The sequence below is a fragment of the Podarcis raffonei genome, chromosome 6, assembly GCF_027172205.1.
Source record: "Podarcis raffonei isolate rPodRaf1 chromosome 6, rPodRaf1.pri, whole genome shotgun sequence".
NCBI lineage: Eukaryota > Metazoa > Chordata > Lepidosauria > Squamata > Lacertidae > Podarcis > Podarcis raffonei.
This window is the reverse complement of record NC_070607.1, coordinates 37551962-37578651: the sequence shown is the minus strand read 5'-3', so window position 1 is coordinate 37578651 and position 26690 is coordinate 37551962. Positions and strand designations below refer to the sequence as shown.

The 26690-nt window shown below is 39.9% G+C and overlaps 2 protein-coding genes across 4 annotated transcripts in view; one reads left to right on the top strand and one right to left on the bottom strand.

Moving 5' to 3' along the window:
• The window catches only part of MIER1 (MIER1 transcriptional regulator), a 37939-nt gene extending 34279 nt beyond the window's left edge, over nt 1-3660 (top strand). For all 3 annotated transcript variants that reach the window (XM_053392161.1, XM_053392162.1, XM_053392160.1), the window contains one exon: nt 106-3660. In XM_053392161.1, the coding sequence (XP_053248136.1) occupies nt 106-431 (326 nt within the window). In that variant the 3' untranslated portion in view covers nt 432-3660. The remainder of the gene's footprint in view (nt 1-105) is intronic.
• On the bottom strand, nt 3552-26690 carry SLC35D1 (solute carrier family 35 member D1). The gene is made up of 12 exons (XM_053392163.1): nt 26444-26690; nt 25440-25473; nt 25266-25352; nt 22642-22709; nt 19718-19789; nt 18031-18099; nt 17128-17230; nt 15644-15736; nt 10916-10983; nt 10466-10544; nt 9948-10030; nt 3552-7951 (listed from the first exon to the last, which is right to left on the bottom strand). The coding sequence occupies exons 1-12, from the start codon at nt 26659-26661 to the stop codon at nt 7843-7845; spliced, it is 1083 nt and encodes a 360-aa protein (XP_053248138.1). The 5' UTR covers nt 26662-26690; the 3' UTR covers nt 3552-7842.

Below are 26690 nucleotides of genomic sequence, written 5' to 3'. Positions count from 1 at the left end.
TTACTTACGTTATGCCCGTAAATGGTCATAAGTTTAAGTACTTGTTCCAAAATGCAATTTTACAGTCCTTGCTCATAGTCTTTCTTTGTTTTCTTTATGATATAGGTGTATCCACTAATGGGCCAGGTGAACTATCAAGTAAAGAAGAAGTGAAAATTGAGGGATTGCACATAAATGGACCGACAACTGGCAAAAAAATGCCTCTTGTGGATCTTGACACAAATGGCTATGAAACTGAAAACCTTTCCAATCATTCTAAACTTGCTCATTCAAATTCAAAGAATGAAAATGATCCTGAAGAAAAAAACGAAAGACCTGCAAAGAGGAGAAGAGTCAATAGTAATGAGAAGGAGAGTCCAGGTTCCTCAGAGATTTACCCAGAAGCAGTGACCCATGGAAAGTTTGAAGAACAGGAGATGGTAGATGACTGAATGTTTGGCTTTATTCCTTCAAACAATTTTTGGGGTGTCCAAAATTTTCAGGGTTGGTAGGTTACCCTTACAGATTCAAATCCTTTAATATAATTTATTGAGATTTTGAAATACATTTTGGTTGCTTCCTAATCCTGACTGAAGAAGTTACAGCATACCTTTAAAATCTCGAATGATACATTTAATTGGAGCACGTTCTATTGAAAAGGACTGCTTCCTGTTTAGCATTTCAAGGAAAACATACATAAACTACTGTGCAAAATGCACTCTGGAAAGTCATCAATGTCAAATTCCATAATATTGGATAGTAAAATTGTAAAGCAGGATTCATAAAACAAGTGAGGATCTGATGATAGTTTATCAGTCCATAGGAAGAGAAGCAGTGTTGGGTGGTTAAGGAATGCCTGTAAATCCTGAAAGTTGTATGTGAGAAAATATTTTTTTATATATAGAAATATTTAAAAATAAACCAAGTCAGGTTTGTATATGTAAAATTGTTGACATCAGTGATGTCTTTCCATATTCTTATCTGGATATAAGAGATACATTCTGTATTTTTCCAGATTCTTCGTAGCCTTTGGAAGATTTTTACAATACTTAAGTCATGATTGAGCTGTAATTTCTAAATACAAGTGTGTAATTTTCATAACTTGTACAGTATGGTAAACTTTTACGAGATTTGATCTGTCAGCTTCATTTTATTTTGCTAAAGCTTTTTTATTAAAAAAAAGAGTAATAGTCATGTTTCAGAAAGCGGTAAAATTTTTAAATATTTAAAATTCACACCCAATTATGAATACCATAATTTTTCAAATTTCTATCTTGAGACAAATGGTGACTTAGAATTTTGGAATTTAGGACGATGCTTTGATTGCACAAGTGTTCTTGCTTTTATAATTCTTTTTCAGATTTATTTTTATGATGGGACAACCTTAAATGCTTTAATGTTGCTAAATCTTGTTAGCCAAGGTCAGGCATTACATTGTTCATTAATTATTTTTACATTTCAGTGAGCACAGTGTAGTTGTGAAATGGGTCTGGTAGCCTTGATGAGGAACAAATGCACAGCTCATATTTGGGCCTGATCATACATTCCAAGGAATTCACTTGGATTTATGCTGCTTACTGTTTCTTAGGAAGCAGAAGAGTCTTTGAATAATTATTGCATATATATGTATGAATATGCCCGTGTCTGTGAGGTACTGTAAAGGCTGGTAACCTTTTTAAAAAAATAATTTGCTTGACAGATGTCCTTGACAATGTGGCAGGAATAGTCCCTGTAGCCATGATTCCCATCCATAAGAGGATTTGGATAATGGCCATGGTAGAGCTTTGCCATGTTTGTCCCTTATTGCCATGTGAAATGACTCTTTGGAAGTATTGTTTTTGTTGCTTTTACATCAGGCTATCTGTAGTTTTCTCCATCTACTTGTCTTGAGGCTTGCTTTAAAGGTTACAACCATGCTGTTTCAAGTTGGCCCGATAACTCTGTAACTTGGCAAAATGTGTGCTGTTTGGTCTTAATTATGTGAACCTCCATTTCATTGTAGATGTCACTTAAGTTATTTAATTATTAATAGAGCCCCTTCTTTCTCCTAAAATGTTTTGGCAGAATATGTGATCTAACTTACAGGGCTAATATTTATTGTCTAGAGCTCAGAAGCAGTGTATTTCCCAGCAGGAATGACTTGCCTCTATAGATTAAACCCTTCATCTTGTAAACTGAACTGCTTTTGGGAGGTGACATAGTTGGCAAAACCCAGATTTGTTAAATATGGGAATCCAAAGTTTTCATAGCCTCGTATCAAAGATTGTCTCTATAAAGTATGTTAGAGCAAGGCAGCACAATGCTTTTAGAAATCTTATTGCAACTATTTTTCTTCCTTACCTATATATTTTGCAAGTGGAAATGCTTGCAATACAATTCATAGGAAAGTTTCTAAGTATATTGTTCTCAGGCTTGTAAGTAAAATATAGCACTGTGTACATTTTCAGAAATTTTACTTTGGTCTTTGATCTTAGTTTCAATGGTATGCCTAAGAAAAGTCCTGACATTCCATAATCAATATGTAATGCTCAGCTGTTCATTAAGTATTTAATTGTAATGTGCATTTTGTTTATCCAGGTGTTTATACAATATTTTATTCATGTTCTTTAAAATGCAGCCACTATAACTTGATAAGACATTGCACTAGTAGTACTATTTAAAATTCTAGTAATATAGTAACCTGTTCAAGAAGCTTTCAGTTCTGTTTGGAAAAGAAAAAAATACTGCTTCCAAATTGGATTGAAAAGTCAGTGCAGCTTGTGTATAGTAATTGTAATGTATATTTTTAAGCACTATTGTGTCATGATCCATGAAGTGCATTGCGTGCAGTCTGAATCAAACCTTCAATTCAACAGGTCTGACTGTTGGACTTTATAAAAGGGTTTAAAGTGATATTTTGAAAGAAATTAAAAATTTGCAAATTAGTTTTTATAAATTTTTCACATAGTACTTTTGCACTGTTGGTAATCCCTGTGTCCCTTCCCTAGTTCGCCATCTGCAATTCTGGAAAAGCTGATTATAAAGTATTTTTTTAAACACATTGCTTACATAAATACAACTGAATATATTAAGAGTGGAACTTCTGTTTCTTTTAAGAGAAGTTTGTGTCACTAAAGCTTGTGGAACTTTTCTGATGGTGTATTTGGACTATTCAGTAGTAGTCTTCACAGCCTTGCACATTGAACTTTACATATGTGTTATACTGATGTATCATTAACATTTCAAAACAATTCAGGTCAGGAGAAGAGATTCTTGAAGCCATAGCTCTAGGCTTACTGTATGATCAGCCATGACTTCTATGTTACAAAGCATTATGGGAAACAACGGAATCCATCACTTACTGACATGCTGCTGGGGTCCTGAGCGACAATAATTCAAGTCAAATGCTATTCAAACAAAATTCACTATTGAAGTGGTGAGTAGAATAGTACACCTGTATTGTGATACACCAACCAGATATACTTATTTGCAAACATTACCAGTAACACATTTACCTGTTACTGAAAAAGAAACTGGTTTTGATTCTGATAACCCAGTAATAAAACCAACAAATTTTAAAACTGAGACATGGAAAAATTGTCTCAAAATTTATTTCTAAGCCAGTACAAAAATACATATGGACATAAAATTCCTTCTGGTTTCCTCTTACTTACAGTATATAAAGCCTACAGAATATACATTTTTTTTAAAAGTTGACCCTTAATGCTAGAATTCTCAATCTTGTACATAAATTCTATATAGGAAAATAGTTAAGAGGAAAATTAACAGCATACAAAATAAACTAGTAAGAATTTTGTTTTATCTTCCCAGTGTATGTAGTATCTTATAGAACTTGGCACTGCAAAGTTTTTACAAAATGCAAATGCATTCAGAACAATTTTACATGATTTTTTAAAAAAAATCTCTGTAACAAATACCCTGAGAGCAACTGCCTCAGTATAGCAGATTAGAGAGAGAGAAAAATACAAGAATTTGATTGTATCAGGAATTCATTATACATAGATGACATTTTCTGTAGTCAGGCCATGCAAATACTCTTATTTGCACAAATATTTACATATATTATTCTCTATGAACTTGTGTTTTGCAGCGTTTGGTACTTTTAGGCAGGACTCTTGTGCAAGGGAAGAAAGTAAGAGAGGCAATGATGTGGTGAGTAATACCATACATAATTGCTAGAGTTGTAAAATTTATGTGGTGTTTGTTTGAAGTGAATGGAATGTCTTGTATTCTGCATAAGAAGCCAGTATAGTCTTTCCTAAAAAATGAATACTTAGGCCAAATTCTCAGTTGTTTAGATTTGAAGTTGGTATGAGAACTGAAGTATTATAAAGTGGCTATAGGTAACTGCGACCATGATAAAGTACAAATCCAACAAAAAAGACGATACACACCATTCATTTCAATGAGGCCCAAAAAGAAGCTACAGGACTCTACTGAAATGAATGACATTAGTGCAACATGACTATCTGGTGTGTTCTTTCCATTGGTTTGCGACCAATGATTGCAGCTGTAGCCCAACTCTAAAAAGCAAGTATGTATGAAGTGTGCAACTGGGGCTTATACTGTGTCCAATATATGCATGCACACACAATATGTTGAGGTTAATGAATGGGAACAGGGTAACAAACTGTAACATGCAACTTCAGATCAAGGCGGCTCTTTAGTATTTATGTATCTAGTCTCCTGTTTTCAGCCCATAATATATAACTGTGATCGAGAAACCTCAAACTTTAGGGATTTGAGGGGAAAGATGTGCCACAAGAAAGGGGAAGATGCTGGATTTATGGATTACATTTTTTATACTGCTGCTTCACCTTCTTTAAGATTGGAATAATACAGGAAGGTAGACTTTATGGAATAACAACCCCCCCCCTTTACAGTGGCTTTCATAACACAATCTTCTGAAACAAAAATAGACCAAATGCTATTGGGCTGTTGGTGTGCAACTGCCTTGCCGTTAAAATTTACCTCCTTTTTAAGTCTCTTCTCAGTAGCCAGCAGCATGTGCATTTTTCCTTTTGGATAAGGCGTGTTCATGTTCACAGCATTGAAAGGTGGGTTTTTTGAAATGGATGGGAAAGGGCATCACACACCGAGAAACTTACTAAGGTTTATAAAGGTTTTTTCCTCAATGTTCTGCAACATGAAAGGTTCTGAACAGGGCAGAATGCATACCAATGCCATAGAAGCAGAGAAAAGGGTAACAGATGCAGATTCCAGAGACAATATGTAACTTTGCAACAGTAATTTGACTGAGGGTCATGGCTTCAGGCCCCATGTTGGACAAAAAGATTCCTGCATTGCAGGGGGTTGGACTAGATGATCCTTGTGGTCCCTTCCAACTCTACAATTCTATGTGCGTGCATATATGTAGGTTGTGTTTACACATCAGTATGTTTTAGTCTGAATGGTTAACGCTCTTCCCCTTACATTGGAAGGAGTAACAAATCATAAACCCTGGCTTTGCATTACATCCAAGCAGAGCATTGAGTGTTGGACTTGGCTTACCAGGATTGCTGGTATGAGCTTAACACTAACCAGGAATCACTGTTTACTGTGCTAGAGGATGAGCAATCTGTGTAATCACAGTACACAATTAACTATGATTTATTATGTGCAAGCCTGGGCCATTTTTATATTGCATTAGATAATACACACCCTTGTTTCAAGTCATGCTTGAAAGTGCACCAGGCCTTGTCCTCTACAATCTCAAAAATCTGTTTACTGGCTGAACATTTCCAGTTGTTGGGGGTTTGGCTTCAACGCCTGGTTTAGCTCTTTGTTTCTTCAACAAATGAAACCTCCCTAAACAGAATAGTAATTGTATAATTAATGTCACATTATTCACCTTTTTTAAAGTGCAGAATCTGGATTTAATAGACACTTTTACTCTGAAAATAAACATGTACTGAAGTTTAAAAACTGTAAAAATCATTGGTAAATGTCATCAACCAGGTGATGACCTACACCCAAAGAAACCAATCTAATAAATTGCTTCTTTTGGTACTGCAAATGTAAATCCTAGTATTAGTCTTAGTTGCATCACCAACCTCCATTTGATAAAAGGTAGATAGGATGTGGGGGTTAAGAACTGTAGCCAAGGTTCCTTAAATACTGTGCTTTACTAAATGACACTTGAAGGAACATGATACACCAAGTCCTGAATGTATGAAGTGGTATGTAAAGTTAAGTATATGGAATGTGTTAGTTTTTGCTGGTCCAAAGTCTGGTTCAGATTTCTAGCTTCCAAGCTAGGTTTGCAGCTTGGATGCAGAAGTTTTTGGTGGTTTAGGATGATTTTTCTATTAAGACACTTTTCCTTGATGCAGAGAGAGAAACTATAGTGGAATTTTCTGTATCTTCTCCCCAGAACTCGTTTTATGCAAGTTGTCTTGTTGACTTGCCCTTTAACCAAAGTTAAAGAAAACAACCTCTGAATGAGCTACTGTCTTGAAAATTGTCACCATGGAGTCTAGATTAGAACCCATTCATCTGGCTCCTGAGAAGAGGCTGGCTGTTGCCTCATCTGGCTTTAGTGTTATTAGCATGTGTGGGCAGGCAGCAAAGTTCCTATTTATGTTGAAGTGCCTCTGTTGGCCGCAGATCTTGAAATTTCTCTTCCACACCTGATGAAAATTGTTGGTGATCTCTCTACCTATATAATCTGATGCTTCCCTAATTAGCAAAGCCAATTCTATTTTGCATTTTGGTTAAAGGCATTTAAAATCTCTGGCACTGAGAGATTAGCTGCAGTTCTCCTGTTTTTAACTGACAGAATATATTGAATATATTTATAGATCTTGTGTTCCTCAATTTCTCCATCTAAATTTCTAAAAAAAAAATGTATTTTCAAATTATTTTTGGAACTTAACCATTTTTCTTAAGAAAAATGCTGTTAAATACTGTTTCTAATAGAACTTGGGAGTTTCGGCCTCTCCAACCTGCATCAATACTATTATAGTTTTTTACTGTCAGTTGGTTAGTCTTGGATACACAGGGTGGAAGTACCCAGGTGGGCAAAAATGCAAATATTACAAATAACTTTATTAAATATAATAATTACAAATAACTGAATTTGTATGGCACTGGTTCAATATTCTTTTACATCTGAATTGTCTTTAGCTACTTAGTCCCAACAGTTTTGGCTACCTAGTTGCAATGTTTTAAGTTATAACTTGCTTAGAGTTAGATTCATTTTTGCAGATGAGTCTGAGCTTGAAGGGGGATTCATACTGGGGGCATTACAATGTTATGAAAATAATTCCTTGCAAAAGAATCCATTTGTTCTTGCCATTTCTTGAATAAGAAAATCCCACCTAACTACTGTGCTTTACAAGCCTCTTAGGTATAAATACTGCTGAAGTTAATAATACTTTAATGTGGGCCGAAAAGTTGTTTCCATTGGGATTTAAGTGATTTGAATTGCATCCTTAGTTACTACAATCTATGCTTCATTTCTATGAGAAATTGATTGCTATTTTATGCTGAGTGAATTGAGTCAACACTGGGCCTTTTAGCACAACAGCCTCAGTTCATTTTGAAATATTTAGGACACGTTTTCTTGCTCCACTCAAGATTATAAAAGCTATAGACTAGAGCATTAGAAGTATTTGTCTTCACAGATGGTGCAAGATAGGCTGTGACTGTTTAAGCCTTATTCCTTTCAGCCTAGTGTTAATAACCAGCTGTACATTTTGTGCTATCAGTTAAATATCTCATTCTAAAAGGCAGCGAGCAATCTTCATATTGGGTACTCTCCATTTGCACATACAATTCTATTCAGAGATACTGCACATCCTAGCAATTTGTCAGCAATCACGGCTGAAAATCAAGAGTTACTGTTGGTAAGTGACCCTTTTGTCATACAGAGCTTTTCCCTTTAATGTCCATCTTGATGCTAACTTCAGACTGCTTGTTCAGTTGCTCTTCTGTAAAGGTGATGTAAGAATACACCAGGCTTCCAGCAATACTGCAAGACACAGATTTTTCAGGTGAAACATACAGCTTAAACTCAATTCGTATTTTATATTCTACTAAACACTACAGGCAAGTGGAAAATGTTAGCAGCCCAGTTAATCATTAGTAGTCTGCTTCTAATGTAAGGACAGCACGTAGTTTGAATTAGGTGGCAAGAACATGTTATTAGGTTTGTGGTGGTAAAAGCTGTAAATGTAACCAATTGCTGCCTCTGCCTGGCTTCAGTTGTGTGGTTCTTCACAACAGCTGTGGTTTTCTAACCTCTTACAACTCTCCGATCCTAGCCAGAAAAAAGTTAGGCGGCTTTCATTCCATATGTATTTATGGCACACAAAGCCTGCTTTTCTGTTCTCAACTGTAAGTGGAATTGTAACAGACTTTCCACACTAGGGGGAAGTATGGTGCTTTTTAAATAGGTATATTCACAATGGTCCATCATACCACTTGAAGCACACCACATATTCAGTGTAACTCTTGTAGTGGGTGCTATTATACTATAAACTGTGTTTGAGTACAAAAGCAGCACAGTCATACCTTGGTTTTCAAACAGCTTAGTTCTCGAATGTTTTGGCTCCCGAATGCTGCAAACCTGGAAGTGACTGTTGTGGTTTGTGAACTATTTTTGGAAGCCAAACATCTGATGGGGCTTTGTTTTCTGGATGTTTTGGAGGTCGAACGGATTCCGTTCTATTTCCAAGGTATGACTGTATAAGTAAAATGCTTCTGCAGTAGGGCTGGGTGATGTCAGGTTTTCAACATTGCGATGTACCAGCAGCTAAATACCGTGATCTGCTGATATATCTCAGATATTTCTTCCTCCCCATGTCAGGGGAAGAAGCAGCAGCCAAGATACAGCCCTACAGTGAGCAAGCCTTTCCAGCTGGCGTGCGAGCCAGAGAAGCATTGGGGCTTCCTTGCACTGCTCAGCTGAGGGGCATGAGGACTCTTACCCCCACCCCAGCTGAGCAAGCCCTGATACTTTTCTGGATTGCATGCAAGGCATCAGGGCTTGCTCAGCTGAGCGGCAGTCATGTGAACCAGAGGCAGGGGCTCCACTGAGGAGCGTGCCCGCCGATGTAGTTTGTTTCGCCCTCTGTGGTATGAGAGGTAGAGTGTGATGGCTTCATCCAGCAGTATCACAGGTGAGGCCGCCGCCAAGTCGCTCTGCTGCCAATGGCCCAATATTGAAAGCAGCACCGGTACCAGGGACTCAGGAGCGGCATCTGTTTCACCCATAATACTGCATTCTGCCCCTCATACCAGTCCTGGACAATATATTGATACATGCCCCTGGCCTATTCTGTAGCTATGACTCTCAATGAAATACTATAAATACTATATGCATTGCTTTTCCAGCTCCGCCCCCCGGCATGCATACTTTAATCATCAAACACATAAATATACCTACACAACTTTTACAGTGACTGTAGGCTTAAGCTTTGATTGGCTGACGCAAACACCACATTACTAATGTTCCTAAAGGCATCTATAACTGTCAAGTATTACTCTTCTGGGGTTTTTTCCGAAAAGAAGGCAACTGTTTAACTATGGTCAAAGACCAGGTAATCTCTGCGAAGGCAAAATGTACTGGAAAACATATACTCGGGAAGGAGTAAATTTAGCATTGTCAGTGGAGCAGTCAAATGCTCCAGGCAGCCAAAACTTTTCCTGTGGGAAGTGACAGCTTCCTTTATCATTTGTTAGTGAATTAACCCGGAAGGAGCCAAAGGTAGGGGAATGAACGTACAGACACACTCGTTATGAATCAAGGTGTGCTTATGTGTGTATTAAGAAATATCCTCTAATTGTATGAGATTCAGTTTCATTTTTTCCTCTAATAAACTGCAGTTCCAGAAATCCTTATTTTTATTTCAAGACACTTTCAGTACAAAACTAAATGCTTTTCTATACAGAAGTCATATTGATTTCAATTACAACATTTGTTGTATAACTGCCACTTACTAGCTCCCCAACAGTCTTGCACTTACCTGATATTTAGCCCTACAAAGTTTGTCCAAGTGAAAATATAATCCCCTCCGAAGAACATTCCTATGTAGGTTATTAAAATATTCTGGGAAGGAAACAAAGAGGTTCAGACAGTTTTCTGTTGCTTTTTCAACATTTGTGAGATGCTAACATGGGGGAAATGTTACAGACAGGTCTTAAGCCTTACACTGAAAGAGCTAGCAGAATATTCTCCTGAAAGTAAATAGGGGCTCTACAAAAGGTGGCACAAACTGCAAATGACAGTGTTTGTATTCACACTTCATCTTTTCATCATCTTCCCATAAACACCATTCTCTTTGGCCTATGGCCCAAACCTTCAAGTCAGAGCACAGGCTCTTCTACATATCAGATCTGAGGCAACAAAACATTTTCAAAGCTATCATTTACCCTTCCTTCCCTAGGATGCACCAAGACCAGTATGGCACAACAGATGCCAAACAACTAACATGGAGTATTAGAAATTATTTGTGTAGTAGATGTGTAAGTCTGAAGAGCTTACCTTAATACAACCAACTATTGTAGTTGTAAGGGCAGAATTATACTGAGTACAAAGTACTGTGGAATACATCAAAATAAACCTACGGAGAAGAAAAATTAAAAAAAACACACATGTAAAATAGTACCAGGCTGGGCAGAAAGTAGTATACTGAACAATTTCTGGTGCCTGCTGGTTTCTGAGATGCTGGCAAAGAATGTTCAACTACAAATACCTAGATTGGCGAATGAGTTAAGTGCAACATACCCTCAAGCCTTCATATGCCTTGAGTCCACATGTACAGCATAGTAGCAGCATTCAGACTCTCAGCCCAGAGGGATATGCATAGTCTGCATATTTCTTTTCAGCTGGTGTGGCTAGCCTGCTGTTACTGACCAAAAGCAGCTATGCTCACTAATGCATAGTTGTTAGAATACAGTGTCTCATAGGAGAAAAAAAGGCAAGTATCCTTACCCCATTACACATGACAGTGTAAACTGTATAAGGAAAAGTTTGTCTGACCAGCCTTTGTATTCCATTGCCTAGAAGCAAAACAAATACAGTATCTTAGCAGAAAAGCTAAAATTGCAGAAGTGCTGAACCAACACTGGCTTCCGGTTTGCCGCAGGACGGAACATGGCGCGAGCTCAGAAGGGCTCGATCGCTAACGGGCTTTGAGGCAGAAGCTGCAAAGGCTACATGTCCCCCCAACCCCCAAGAGGGAGTCTTAGGGTCAGCAGAGAAGCAGCGGCATCGAAGAGGAGTTTCCTGGTCTCTTTTGTAAAGGGGGGGGGCAGTCCCGATGCAAGAGAACAGCAGCCCGTGACGAGCAGCCTCAAGCAGGTTCCGAGAAGCAGTAAATCTCCGTATCCCCATAATTTAATAGAGCAGAAAAGGGAACCTTACAAAAGAAACTTACAATTGAACAAATAAATCTGGCATAAAGAAAGGGGGTAAAAAGGGATATTGGAGCAATAGAAAATGGGGCAGTACAATATTTTCACATACACTTTGCCAACACATGTCCATTTTTGTAAATGTGCCCAATCCCATATGTATATGCCAAAGACCTCATCAGGCAGCATTCACAAATCGTATCCTCAATTATGTAATGTCTTTAAAATTACACATGAAATTACTCAAATGAGCCAATCTGCAAGTATTCCAAATGACTGTCATATTAAAGGGGGAACCTACACCAACAGTCTCAACCTCGGCCTAGCTTTTTTAAGCACTCTACATCTGTCCTTAGCATCTCCACTAAAGAAATGTAACGTGTATCAAAGTGATCATGAGCTAGGCAGCAGGTTGTGGGGCTCTTGTGTACCTGGGGTTAGGGATTGGGGGTTTTCTGAGTGTGTTTGTGGTAATGCTCAAGTATGCCCTGTGTATGTGTACTTGAGCGTTGGAGGAAGAAGTATGCAGTGGTACCTCTGGTTACGAACTTTATTTGAGGTACCACTTTAGCTAATGGGGTCTCCCACTGCCGCCGCACCATCAGTGCGCAATTTCTGTTCTCATCCCGAGGTAAAGTTCTTAACCCGAGGTACTACTTCTGGGTTAGCGGAGTCTATAACTCGAAGTGTTTGTAACCCGAGGTACCACTGTATGTGGCTGCAGTTTGGGGGGGCACCTTGTATATTCTACTAATACTAGAATACACTCCCTGTAAGCAGAAGCAAATGATGTGAAAATACAATGTTGGAGCCTGAACACTGCAAAACGGTTATCATTTCTGCAGCGTACACCTTAACTATGCCTCCCACTTATTAGAAGATTATATTAAATTAGTAACATAATGAGTATTTCAGGAACAAAATGTTTATAAAGAAATTAAATACTAGTTTTGACACTAATCAGCTGCTTTAAAAATGAGGAAAAATTGCTGTTGAATCTAGACTAGAAACATTTGACTCACAGACATATAAGCCTACCAGTTTATCAGTTGGCTACAAAGAGGAAGTTGCAAAATGCACCAGCTCAAACCCAGCACTACCTTCAGATTTCCAAAGACAACCTGCAACGTACTGCACAAACTGTACCCATGCTTAAACTAAATGCAGCAACACTCAACTGCTGGAATTTATAAATCTACAGCAAAGCATAGTGCTAGAAGCAGGTCAGATCACTCCATTAATTTCCCATCTCAGAACTGACCTGTTCCTCTTGGCCTTTTTGGCATCAAAACAGACATTTGTAAGTATACAGTTATCCATAATAATGTATATGAAAGCTTACAAAGACAGTGATCATTACGAATAATATTACTGGCAGGATCACAAGTGCACAGCCAAATGACTACCAGTGGCGTCTGACCAATCCAGCAATAGCTAAAATCCTGGGTAAATTCTACATCACTTTGTGGTCTATGTACACACAAATATTTGGCACCCACAGAGGTCCCCTGTCAATAAAGGCTTGGTTGTGTCCCCAAGGTCAGATCTATTTTTAATGTAAAACTGTTTTCAGTCGATATACCTTAGAGAATTAGCATCAAGAACAGCAAAAAGTATTAACAGCAAGAGAACAGCCCTAAAGTATATCTCAAAAGGTCCAACTAAAATGTGTAGTAAAATCAATTAAAGCGTATCCTTGTGGCACCCTTTCCCAACATTCTCAGAGCTTGCTAAAATCAGAGGAGAAAAGCAACAGCAGGAATGAGAGACAACCTTGCTTGACCCATAACCACATATGAGATAAGCAATTCTTTGTAGGAAAACAGACGGTAATAATTCTGTAGAACCTCTCCCTTTTGACATGGCTTGCTTGCTTTCTTATATGCATTGTCTTTGGCTGTAGCATCCAACCAAGGCACATATGTGTTATGATCAAGCAACAGAACTTACTGCTGGGTTCTGCTGGTGTAAATAATAAGTGTCATAGATGTACTTTTCCAGAGCTTTAATAGCTGGATGATAAATTTACTCACAAGTGCTCTATGGTTGGAACTAGACAGATTTTAAAGCAACTAAACTGCCAAGTGTTGGCGCAAATTCTAATTCTCTTGGCTCGTATCTAACTTTATCAAGTTTATCAACTTGGATTAAGAGGGGATGGTGCCGTGTGTAAAAAGCAGAGCCACGGCCTTAGAAATATGTATCTACGACAAAGCCAATGATTTCCCAGCTCTGTGAATGTTGAGCTTCTTGGATGTTTAACAGAGCAGACTTTGTTCACCTTAACTGCCAAGAGCTTGCCAGGGGAGAAGAAAGTTTATTCAAAAATTAGTAGCTTAAGATATTTACACATACTGTGTGAATGCAAACTGCAGAGTCTAGAACAGTGCTGGTATTCTCCTCCTCACTTAATTGGTGCACATATTTCTAAATGAATACTTTTTCCCCCTCCCACAAATACATAAACACTGAGATGCTATTTTCTATCTCAAGAGGAGGTTCTTAAAATGCAATGTAAGAAGGATTCCAGGAGAGAGGGAGGCAGGCAAAGACCACATTGGAGCCTGTTCCAGCTGCACTCTCCCCTTCCCACTGTCACAGGGGATCTATCATCAACCGTCCAGGGGAAACAATTCCAGGTGAGAGGGATGCAGGTAAACAGGGCATCAGGGCACGCTCCAGCTGGACTGTTTCCTTCCCATCAACTCTCCAGTGGGAAGGATCCTGATGGCAGTATGTGTCTTTTGATATTGTTGTGCTTTCTCCCCCGCCCCCCAAAAATATAGCAACTTAGTGGGCCTTTTTTTGTAAGCCACCCTGGAAGGATTTGAAATATAATTGTAATTATTCAGTCCACTCTTTAGCTGTGACCAATGCAAGTGTTTGGTATCAAATACTGTATCCATGGTTGTTTATAACAGGGTATGGGGAAACTGTGGCCTACTGGATATTGCTGAACTAATGGTTCCTATCAGAAACGTTATGGATATTAGTTAATCAAGCATACATCTTGTCAAGCTAAGTCAAGAAGTCTCTCCAAAAAGGCACCTGTGGATCTGGAAGTTCAGCACCTTCCTGTTAACACATGGAAGAAATATGGGAACCAGTTCTCTACAAATTACCTTCTTTCACAAAACCCTGTGGTTCTCTTGATGATAGACTTGTTCATATTTCAGCTACATATATCCCGATATACACAACATAGGTGTTCTGGATTTACTCCAATTTTTCCCTCACAGTGATGTGAAGAATTCCTTAGAGGCATGCTGTGACATATTTGCTACAAATTTAAAGTAGTAAATAGGTCATAGTAACACTGTATTGTGCCCAAAGCACTGTTTAGTCATCGTTTTGTTGGTGGAGTTTCAGCTCTGGCAACCTGAGGATGTGGGCAGAGCATCTCACGTGTCTGCTTATCACTTGGGTTGGCTGCCTGGGTCCCAAGGCAATAAATGCCTTCTTGGGAGAGGAAATGGCCCTGTCTGTCCTGAAAATGGCAATTAAAAGGCCACTCCTAAATAAGGCCTCTCTAGACAACAAGGATTGTAGTAATTATTGGCCAAGAATGAACATTCACTTCTCAAGCAAGTTGCTCTGGAGTGGGTGACTCCTGGTAGCTGCAGGCATTTTTGGATGAAACTCTTTAGATCCATTCCATGCTGGCTTCAGGCACAGAAACTGCCTTGGTGGAATAACCTATGCCAGGAGGACAAGGAAGAGCTCCACAGATGCTGCAACCGACTGCAGCATGGACCTTGCAGAGCACTGGCTGCGCAGCCACAGTATCTGCAAATACTGTTGCCCCAACTGCTCACACACATTACAGAAGTTGTGTAAATGCTAGGCACTGCCCCTGCAATTCCTGCATCGACTCTTAACATTGCTATGGATTATTTAGTGGTCGCTGCTAAGGAAAATAGCAATGGCAGATAACTTAGGACCATAGTATTGGCTTCCCAGGGACAATTCACATACTAGTATCATCCCACTGAAACCAATGTCAATATAAGTGGGCCTTTCTCAATTGCTTCCTCAGTCTCAGAGTTTTATAGGTAAGTTTCCCTTCCACATATACCTTTGAAATTGTGCACTTTTTTACTTGCAGTCATGACAAATGCCAAGATTTTTAAAATTGTTCTGAATTAAAACTAAACAGTAATGTATTTAGACATCCTAATACACAACACCATAAACTGCATTTTTTAAAAAGCCCTCAAAACTGTATTTCACAATTACTGACATATGGACACAAGCAATATAGTTTTCAATTAGAGCTGCCATTCTGGAATAAAAACCGAAGGCTTACCTTTTGCGCATCTCCTGTAAAATAGGCAATGGCCAAGGTAGGGAGAATCATAAACAGTGCATTGTAATATAGAAGGCCGTATTTTCCCAGCTCCTGGAAATGAAAAAAAAGTTATGTACTTATTTTGGCTGAATGATAAATCTGTACACAGAGAAGTTCACAAAACGAGACCTCATCTGTCATCTCCTAAAAGCACTATAAATGTAGCATCCTGTCTGACTTCTTGAGACACAAAGCAGCTTCATGTTTCCCCATGGTGCAAATCAGCAATGATACAAATAATATAGCTGGCAAAACTTGTTTTCTATTTCTTAAAGATAACATCTACTTTAAATCAAAAGTATATGAAATGATTTTTTAAAAACCTCAAATAGCTACTTTACTGTTTATCCTACCTATCGATGGATATAAAAGAGAGACCATAAGCACAAATACGATTTTTATACAAACCCTCCACCCCCAAAAAATCATTGGCCTGGTACAGCTGCAATACTCTGCGAAACATAGTAAGTTGGGAGCCTGCCTTGGGAATGTATATTGTTCTTCACCACGTGCCTCCTCTCTAGAGCAAGTTGCCACCCACGCTTTAAATACAGAGCTTGAAACTATTGGGGTTATTAAGGTCTTAACCACAGATAGCACTGATGCAAACACTCTGCTTCACTGTGATTTAGGGTGAAGGAACAAACATTCCCAAGTCTGGCTCTTGATTTACTAACTGTAGATAAGAGGGAGCCAAGGCTGGCTTCTTGGTCGACTAGCCAAAGTTAAAAGGAAGGCAGTATTATATCTGTACTGATCCACAGACTTTTCCTTTTAACTAGTACATAATGTAGCTAACCTAATAACTTCATCCTAAACATATGTGTTACTGGCAGGCTGCCGTAACATTAATAAACAATTGCATTTTTCATTACTGTACTGGTCTGTTTATATTTTCCATCCTGGCTCTCATCTATTGGCACAGTAAGTTTCATGACATAATCATAAAATAAATACTTTTATCTCAGTACAAGTGAACCAGATTACATGCATTAACTTCAAGCCCCTTTGGAAGTCTGATCATTTAATATTGGTGTGAAATAGTTTCATGCCCCAAGTGGTCATGGTGTCATAGAACACAATGTTAGAATGATTATAGTTTTATGAATATGATACAAACAAATAAAACAAACCCCGACCACCAGCAGAAATTAAATGCCCTATTTGAATGGGCTTTGGTCCAATACAGTATGTTTCTTATGGGCCTATGTTTACTTGTGTGTGCTATCCTAAACACTTGCAAATTGTTAGAATAATATGTACATGGTGTTACAGATGTTTGTGCAGCAGCAGAGCAAAATGAAAAATAATAATATATAGGACAGGACAGCCACATTGTTGAAAAATGAGTATTTCCCCCCCAGAAAGCAGTAACTTATTCATCCTTTACTGATCAATAAAGTGGAAATCTGTTTTAAAATGAAGTAGCAAGATGAACCTACCTTGGAATCTAGTTTCTGTTTTACATATGCACCGTTTGCAGCTGTCAAGACATCATTAATCAAGATAAACACATAGCCTTCCAGATCAAATGCCAGATCAGAACTAGGGGCAGAGAAGGTAATATTTAAAGTCAAAGAGAAAACATAATCATGATAATTACTGAACAACTGCAATCTGCAAGCAGAGCAGGATTCTGTACAAGGATCACATTTGCAGATTAGATCCCACAAGAGGATGCTGCACAAGGGAAGACCCCACTGCATCCAGTATATGCATGATCAGTCCTGCCATTATGGTGGCACTGATCACCCATCTACAGGTGTAGATGTCAGGATCCGCAAGGATGTGCTCTATGGGGAGCTGGCTTCAGGCACCAGTCCTGTTGGCAGACCAACTCTGTGTTACAAAGATGTCTGCAACATGACTCCGCAGTGTAGGAATCCCTTGTAGATGCCTGCAGTGCCTGGAGACAGACAGGTTGTGACCAGGAGGAATGACTGCTGGGAGGAGTGCAGAGAGAAGAAATACATGGTGCATCTGCAGCAACACAGCTGGACACCTTCATCTTCCCCAGCTGAAACAAAACAGGTCTCTCCCGTATTGGTCTCCTGAGTGCAAAACTTCAGGGGCCACTTTAGACATTTCCAGGCATTTCTAGTTCTGCTTCAGAACTGCCTGCCAGGGAAGCCTTCATATTCAACAAAAACTTCAAATTATTCTAGTCCATTAATTTATACTTCAGACAATCGTATATTGCCTTAGCTCTATTCTTCCAGGGCTTCAACTGAATTTCTATTCACCTTTCCAACAGCTAACCACAATATTTTAAGAAGCTAGTTGAGGAACAAGCTCATAAAAAGCTGAACAATATTCAAGCTCCTTTTAATAATGGTATACCATACCTTGCAGCTACAAATGCACCAATTATCATTGCAAATACTGTCATCTGAATTCTCCAAGAAAATTTCTTCCTAAAAAGATAAAAATGGAAGAGCTTTCTCATTATTGCAGCTGGCGTTCTTGCAGAATTCTTAAAACTGTGGTCCACAATAACCTTTCAAGAGATCATGATGGAAACATTGACGGAAAATGCTAAAAAGCCAGGGTTTTCAAACCCAATCAACGTCTGTGTTTGTGTATGCAGCTGGGCGGAGGGAGGCCCAAGCCCATGTACCTAACAGTTTCATTTATCTCTCCTCCTGCCACTCCAGTTTACAGCTGTCCTTAAGTATTCTCCCATTCAATTACTGTCACATAAGAAATTAGTGACCTGCAAACTACAATAAAAAACAGTGGTCTACGATACAACAAAATTTAAAAATTCCTAGGGTTTCAAAGCATGAAAGAAAACACTAAGCCAACAGCAAAAATCATGGTTGGCTGTCAGAGGTTGTAGAACTAAAGCAAGAACTTGCTTTAGTAGCCAATGGAGTGCCGAGGAAAGAACAGGCTCCATTGGGCCCAGCCCCATGAGACTCCAGAGTGAAGCTGCTGCTGCTGCTACCAAGGGAGCTGAAGCGGTTTCACCCTGGCGCCTTGTGAGGCCGGGCCAATAGAATTTGTTCCTCCCTCCACTTTTCAACATTGTGATGTATCACTAAACCACAATGTTTGGCTGGCGACACACTGCAATGTTGGAAAGCTGATTACTGCCCAGCCCTATCCTGCACCCATCCTCCCATTTTCCAAAGGAGAAGAGAGTTTTCTTGTAATGTTGAATTTTGGCACAAAGCTCAGCATGCTCTTAGAAATTTCCTTCTCCAAGCTCCCCTGTATGCAAAATGGACTTGAGAAAGGAGTCACTGGTACACATTAAGAAGTCTGGCCTAAGCTTGTAGACCCATGGCACTTGACAGTATTCTTTTAATTGATTTTTCATACGAAAATTTAGCAAAGAAAAGCAAGGAAGAAATATATGAATACCAAGAGTAACGAAACAAAAAACTCACTATCAGTTCATGTTACAGATACAGTAACTATCAGTAACTGTTTCTTAAGTTAAATAGATAAATTATTATAATCCGCCCCCGATGACCAAATAGTCATCTAAACAATATTTATGTCTATATGAAATATATTCGAATGTAGCCAGGGCAGTGAGGTCTTCAAAACAATGGAAAACAAACATTGGTCCTTCAGGGCTCCAAGTATGTCTCTTGGCAACCATAAGGGCTCACAAAATCCACTTTTGTTGTCCTGCTGTTAATCCTCATACTACAGGAGTATAATTGAAAAATACATAAGCATCTGGCAGTATGAAAGATTTCACCAACGCAAAACTGATGCAGATAACAACTTCAGACCAAAAAGAAGACATCACTGGACAAAGCCCACATCATATGTGGGATTCTCAGCATTGTATCTCCAGTACTGGAGATTGATCAGTGCCTTCCTATACAAATGTGGAGTCCCATGTGCTTGAAATATTTCCTTTGTTCAACCCTAAGAACTACAAAGGATGCTTGACCTTGTGCAGGCTGCATGCCGGCATAACCAAAGGGAAATATAATGTCACTGCCATTGGCTGTATCCACCCATATGACACAAAACACATGAAGCAACACAGTACTGTACCATCTCACAACTCACTTGAGTAGAATTCCTTCTGCAAACATTGTAAACAGAATGGAAAACCGTCTCAGGACTGTAAACATTGGCAGGCTGTAAGAGAAATAATGTTTATGGACAGAGCTAGCCATATAGATACTCCTATGTTTATGCAGAGACATTTTAAATTTACTCCGGATAAATTTCAACATCAAAGCACATGGTGTGGTGAATGAGAACAGATGTCCCTGGGGGAAAGTCACAGGTGATTTTTTTATTTTTTTTAAAGACTGTCTCTAACGTTTGTCAGAAGCGGGGGGGAAGGGCTAGAAAATTCAATTCTTCAAAATTTAACAGTTTTGTTTTACACACAAGTGCAGCCCAACTGTATTAGCTATTTAGAAGCTTGGAAACTGTGCGCAGAAAAGCTATTTATAAGTACACACTCTCTCTTCCAGTTCATGCCCTTGAAATGAGTTGGGATCTCAAGTTACAAGACCCTACATTTAAGGTTATATTTAACCACCAGTCCAGGCTGGTTACCAAAGCAAGTACCTGCCCACATCTGCACTAGGATGCAGAGAGAAATCATTTGTTGAAAGGCTATTATATAATAAAGTCTTATTCAGCAGCTTCATAAGATCTACAAACAAATTATGTGACAAGGAAATGCAAATTCTATTACCTTAACGTTACTACCTAACAGTAAATTTTATATACACAAATTGTTTTCATTTCTATATACTTTGGTATACAGTCTTAACTGTACACATCTTGCCTAGCCAGGTAAACAGGTGGCACACAGGTGGCACACAAGGTGGCACACAAGCGGTGGAGAGCAGAAAGGAGATGCCTGACGTTGCATGTGCTTAATTTGGAGACAGGTCCTGTTGTGTGCCCTGTGGATCTACACTCAAGTGCATAGACTTGTATCTAAGAACATGCTGTGTTTAAAATCTGCATGGCAGCATCAGGAAAGGTCACCTGCAGCTTTCTAGTCTGTTGTGTGCAAATGACACAGCTCTCTCTCTCTCCACATTCCAATTGAATCCAGGGAAGTTCATGGAGGTTCTGAACCATTGTCGGGAAGCTCAAGTAAGGGTGAGCAAATGGAAGCTTAATCCAGACACGACAAAAGCAGTCAGGGTTAGCAGAACCACTGATCTGGAAATGGGGATACAATCTATTCTGAATGGGACCACACTGCCCTTGAAGAAGGGTTCACAGGCTTGGAAGTGCTCCTGGACAAAGCCTTGCTCCAGGATGTAGCTGTGGCCAGGAGTACCTTTGGTCCAGCTGGATCTAGCATGCACTAAAGTTTCTGTAGCACACTCTACTTGGATATTGGCCTGGTTCACATGTCTTGCTCAGCCAAACTATGACTTAGTGAGACATGCAAACCAGACCTTTGTCTGAAAGGTTCAGAGGGACTTAAAAGCAGCTGCAAGGCTTTTGGTTGAAGCCAATCACCAGAAGCATAAAACTCCTTTGTTATAGACTGCTAGTCTATTTCTGGACTAGTTTTCACTTTTAAATCCCTAAAGGGTTTGGAACCAGAGTATCTGAGGAATTGCTTCCTTTTTAATTTGATCAGTATTATCTCAGGTTTCACTGTATTTTACGTTTATTGGTCTGAAATACTTCATTTTTTAAAATTATTTATAGAATATGAGCCAGCTTGAAGACAAGAGACAGGCTGAAAATATTTTAATAAACAAGAGTCCTAAATGGCTGCCAATAAGTTTCCAGGCCCAATTCAAAATGCTGGTTTTGACCAATAAAGCCCTAAATGACTCAGGACCGCAATACCTCATGAACTCCCTTTCCATATGAACCAACCCAGACCCTGCAAGCATCACCTGAGGCCTTTCTTCATGTGCCTCCTCCATGGCAGGTTGTGGTTGGCAATGTGAGAACAGGCCTTTTCTGCGGTGGCTCCCCACTTGTAGGAGGTTCTCCCCAGGGAGGTTCATTATACACCTTTAGGCACCAGGCAAAAACATTCCTCTTCAACCAGGCTTTTGGCTGATTAACTTCCTATACACTTAAATGTTTGTGGAGGGAGAGGGAGTTATCGGTGTGGGGTTTTTTTTTAAAGAGTATTTTGGGTTTTAATCTTGTATTTTTATGTTGTGAATGGCCTTCCTTGAGATCTACAGATGAAGGGTATTTATTATTATTATTATTATTATTATTATTATTATTATTATTATTATTATTTTCCAGCTAGGGAGGGTAGTAGGCATTGGCATTTGATATTCCACAGCTCTTGACAGATTTATGCAGCAACATGAAACTTATCTCAATGTTTTCAATGTTGCTTTTTAAAATACTGAATCAACAGGCCTCTATTGAAAAGCATCTTAAGGCTACAATTCTATACCCACTCACCTGGGAATTAGCCTCATTAAACTCAACAGAACTCACCTGAGTAACTAAGGATGTGCTGGAAGAGAGCAGAAAACCAGCTGAAGCCCCACCCCACCCCTTTTGGGTAATCTGGCTTTTTTTATGATTTACAGAGAATCTGAAAGAGCTGATTAAATGACTTGGTGATTTATACTAGACTTGTATAAACTGATGTTCTTTTAAGCATGATGCTCCACATGGCGATGTTTCTTTTACACACCCGATCATGCTTAAATCCAACCTCAGAAAATTATTGTAATTTTGTAAATTATTTATTACCAAATATGCATAGCTGAATTATGTTATATATTAATGCCAATTGTTTTGTTATATATAACTGCGACAAGACACCAGATATGAGAATTATGGTATACTGAAACATATAAATAAATTATAAACAAATGTTCTACACAATTTTCATTCACTAAATTTGAAGTAATAAAAAAACCCCTTCAAATTTAAGTACAGACCAAACAGAATTCAGATTACATTTTAATAAAAGCTCAATAATTTTTTTTAAATAAAAGCTTAATAAAATTGTATCTTATTATCCATACTTCAATTTCTTTGTGCTGAACAGTCCTGTGATTTGGTTCCCGAAATACAGGAGAGGTAGTGGAAAAGTCTAGAAAGTTGTAAGAGGGATAAAATAATATTCAATAAACAGGTCAAGTCAGTTGGCTGTGTAACCTTTCAAAACATTTGCACAGTTTTGTTGTTGCTGCTGTTTTTCGTTTTGTTTTTATGCAACAGGAACAGTTTTCACCAGCAGGCACACAACATAGCAAGCCTTAGGAAATGCACAATCATGCTTCAACTGTAGCATAAAAGCTTTTGCATATTAGGCGAGTATGGTTTCACATTCTGACTTACAACACCAGCAACACACATCCTTCCTTTTTCTCAAGACTGTGTAGAATTCTGGAAACACAAACATAACATCTTCTGTCAAATCAGACATTCAGTCTTCCAAGTTACACCAAGAGAGTGGGCATGGGAAGAGGAACAAGTGTATGCAGATGTATAAACACAGCTAACGCTATGTTAAATAGGTCATTGATCCATACATGTACAGCAGCGGCACACCAGGAATTCATGGTAAACTAGACTTGTATAAACTGATGTTCTTTTAAGCATGATGCTCCACATGGCGATGTTTCTTTTACACACCCGATCCTGCTTAAATCCAACCTCAGAAAGCGTAATTTGGGGGACCTTCAGAAATAATATAAACATGGACATATATTTCGCAGGCAATTACTCTAAGAGGCAAGTCCCTTTGATTTAAATGACTCCCTTCTAAATAAGCTGGTACAGGTCTGGTGGGTGTAACTTTGGCCCTTGCTTGTCCAGTGTTAGTGGATATTTTTTTCAGCTTGTGTAGCTCAAGGACGTGGACAGGAGCCTTGGAATGTGTGCCAGATCCTTGCTCTTCCTGGTCCATTGAAAAGGCCAGCGAGGGACTGGCTTAGAAGAGTGGTCAATGCCCGTTTTATAGTGGCTCCATTCCTCCTGGACTGAAGGAGGAGGAACAAGCTGAAACTTAATCCAGACAAGGCAGAGGTGCTCTTGGGGTCAGTCAGAAGGCTGAACAGGGAGTAGGGATTCAGCCTGGCTGGATGGGGTAACACTTTCCCTGAAGACACAGGTTCATAATCTAGGTGTACTTCTGGACCCAGCCCTGAGCACGGATGCCCACGTCACTGTGACCGCAAATTTTGCACCTGCACAATTAAAGCTATCACGTTAGCAGCAGCCGTTCCTTGAGATGTCTGATTTGGCTACAGTGACGCACAATGTGGGGCTGCCTTTGAAAAATGCTCTGAAACTTCAACTGGCTTCAGGAGCTGCAGCCATTTCTTGACCAGGGGCAGGTTATAAGGAGCATATGACTCCCTTGCCACAACAGCTCCAACTACCTACCGGTTTCTTTCTAGGCACAAGGCAAATTGGTGGTTATGACCTATGAAGCCCTACACGGCTTACGTCCAGGTTATTTGAAAGACAAGATTCCCTCATACAAACCTGCCTGGGTTCTGAGGGGGAGACGCTTCTCTCAGTTCTGCGACTCTCACAGGTAGCGGGAGAGAGCCTTCTCAGTGGCTGCTCCCAGATTTTGGAACTCCCTCCCTAGAGAAGCTACATTGGCTCCTTCCTTCTTGTCTTCCCCTCTGCAAGTATAGGGCTTTTGGGAACTGACTGCTTTTAATGAAAGGGATAGTGCTGTGCTGCTTTGATTGTAATGATTTGTGTATTTTTAATAAATCTTAATTCTATTAATATTTAATTGGTTTTTTAAAATTATCTCCTCCCTCCCACTTATATTTTTAGCTGTTCGTATTTTATCTGTAAGCTGCCTCGAGTCCCTGAAAGGCAAAAAGGTGGGAAATAAATAAATAGCTTGCATAGGATTGTACTGTGTGGCATTCTTAACTGGGAATAAAATCCTTCAACTCTAGCAGAACATACCTATGAGGACCAAATCAAACATTATATTAAATGCATGATGGGAAGGTAGTCTTTGTGATGCACAGGGAATGAGGGTGGCTCCAACAGGGGCCTCTCTCCCACAGCAAACAACAAGCAGCTCCAGGGTCTGTGTGTTTTTTTGAGGACTGCAGCACTACTAGAAAAGGTTCAGCCCTCTCCCTGTACATGGCTGCACTGACTCAATTCTCATCAACAAATTTAGTCCTGTTACCTTAACATCACATGAATCAGAAACCATTTCGACATTTGTGCCAAATCATTTTGTTTGCTTGTTTATCTGACCTCTACAGATTAGCATCTATAATTACATTTATCAGATATTTTCACCCAAAGTAGGATAGCAACTCTGGAAAGTCATACTACAACAAGTCAGTTAGACACAGTAGAATCTGCCTTCTTTGCTGCAGATTCACAGCTGCCAATAATAAATGAATCCTGTGCAAAAGGAAAATAAAAATGCATTGGAATGACCTAACAGCACTTTTTAAACAGTTTTCTAATTTGTCATGAGCAGAAAGCAGCACTTGTATTGATGCATTTTGATGCCTTCCTTGAAAGTTGTTCTATCTTGCATTCTTTCTACAGAATATACATACACCAGAACAATTTAGACCACTCTTCCCCATTATGGGCATGTACGGCAAGAACTACGCTTCTGCCAGTGGCTTTGTAAATGAGAGAAATATCATACCTTTCGAGGTATATTTCTGTCGAAGTCTGGAAACTTCACCACCCTGAGTGCCTTTCCCACCCAGAGGACAACCACCGTAGCCAACATCTGTGAAAGGAACAAGAGAGATCACTATTTTGCCTCTCCCTCTCCCGGCCCAATTAGAAATTTCCTTATTCAAAATTTCCAACTAACCTGGCCTAGTCCCACACACAGCGAGGAAGGAAATCTGTAACAAACAGCAGACAAATTAAACTAAACAGTGGCAACCTTCAGCGAATCATACATAATGGGAAAAGGCTAGCCTTTGGCAGGAAAAGTTGTTTGTGGCTCACTCTCTGCCTTAGATATAACGAATATATGAAACGGTAATAACCAAGAACTCAATCTATTAAAAAAATCATTTGCCTCCAGCAACCAACACTCTTGCATGCATAGTCCTAACACGCTGAACTGTATTTGCATAGCAGTTAGATGGCAGCATCAGTCGCTTCTTTTAACGTGTCTGCTCTAGAAATAAACACACGTATACACAAAGTGTACACAGTAGGAGGGACATTTTTAAAAAAAAAAATGCAGAAGGGAATGTTTAACGGCTCCAGTGAACCCTTTAAAACTGGATGCCACGAAGAAGCAAAGCTGAACCCCAACATTCGCGTTATTGAAAATTATGGGGCTACACAGTGCAGAGCTCGCTGAGTTCAATGGAGCCAACAGGCTGAACAGGTACAGAATCGCAGCCCTGTGCTCTCCAACCCAAATACTCCTTCCGTTTTGGGGGTGGAGGTTTGAGGGCGCCTGGCAACTTCTGACCAAGCCATCGTATCTACACGCGGCCTTCATAGATGTACCTTCGGGGGAGGGGCGGATGCGTGCGCTATGCCCACTGCAAATGCCCGTGCCTGGAAGTTGGGAAGAGCGAGAGGGAGGCACCACCACCACCCCGCGCTACTGAACATGGAGGCTTGTGGAGCGTTCCTCCTCCGAAAGCAACTTGGGAGCTGGCTCTGCAGAAGCAGCAGCAGCAGCAGCAGCCACAAAGCCGAGTCCTCGCGGCCGCCAGCAGCTCAGCGCCCACGCCGGCCTGCTCCACCTCCTTTCTCCGCGCGAGTTAATCTGTAGCCCGGCCGGCGCTGCCCCTCCACTTGGCGCCGGCGGCGGCGAACTATGCCCGGAGCTCTCCCGCCCGCCTCCCTTACCCGTAGCTGGTGAGGACGCTCTTGTTGACCACGACGATGAGGAAGGAGCTGAAGCCGTAGAAGGCAGCCGCCAGCAGCTTGAGGCAGACGGTGAGGCTGGGCGCCGCCGCCATGCCCGGCTCCTCATCTCCGCGAGCTGCTGCTGCTGCTGCTGCTTCTGCGGTGGGGGCTTCTCCCTTCACGCCAGAAGCCTGACGTCTGCGCGCGGCCGCCGACATGGTTGCAAGCTGAACGTCAGACGGGGCGG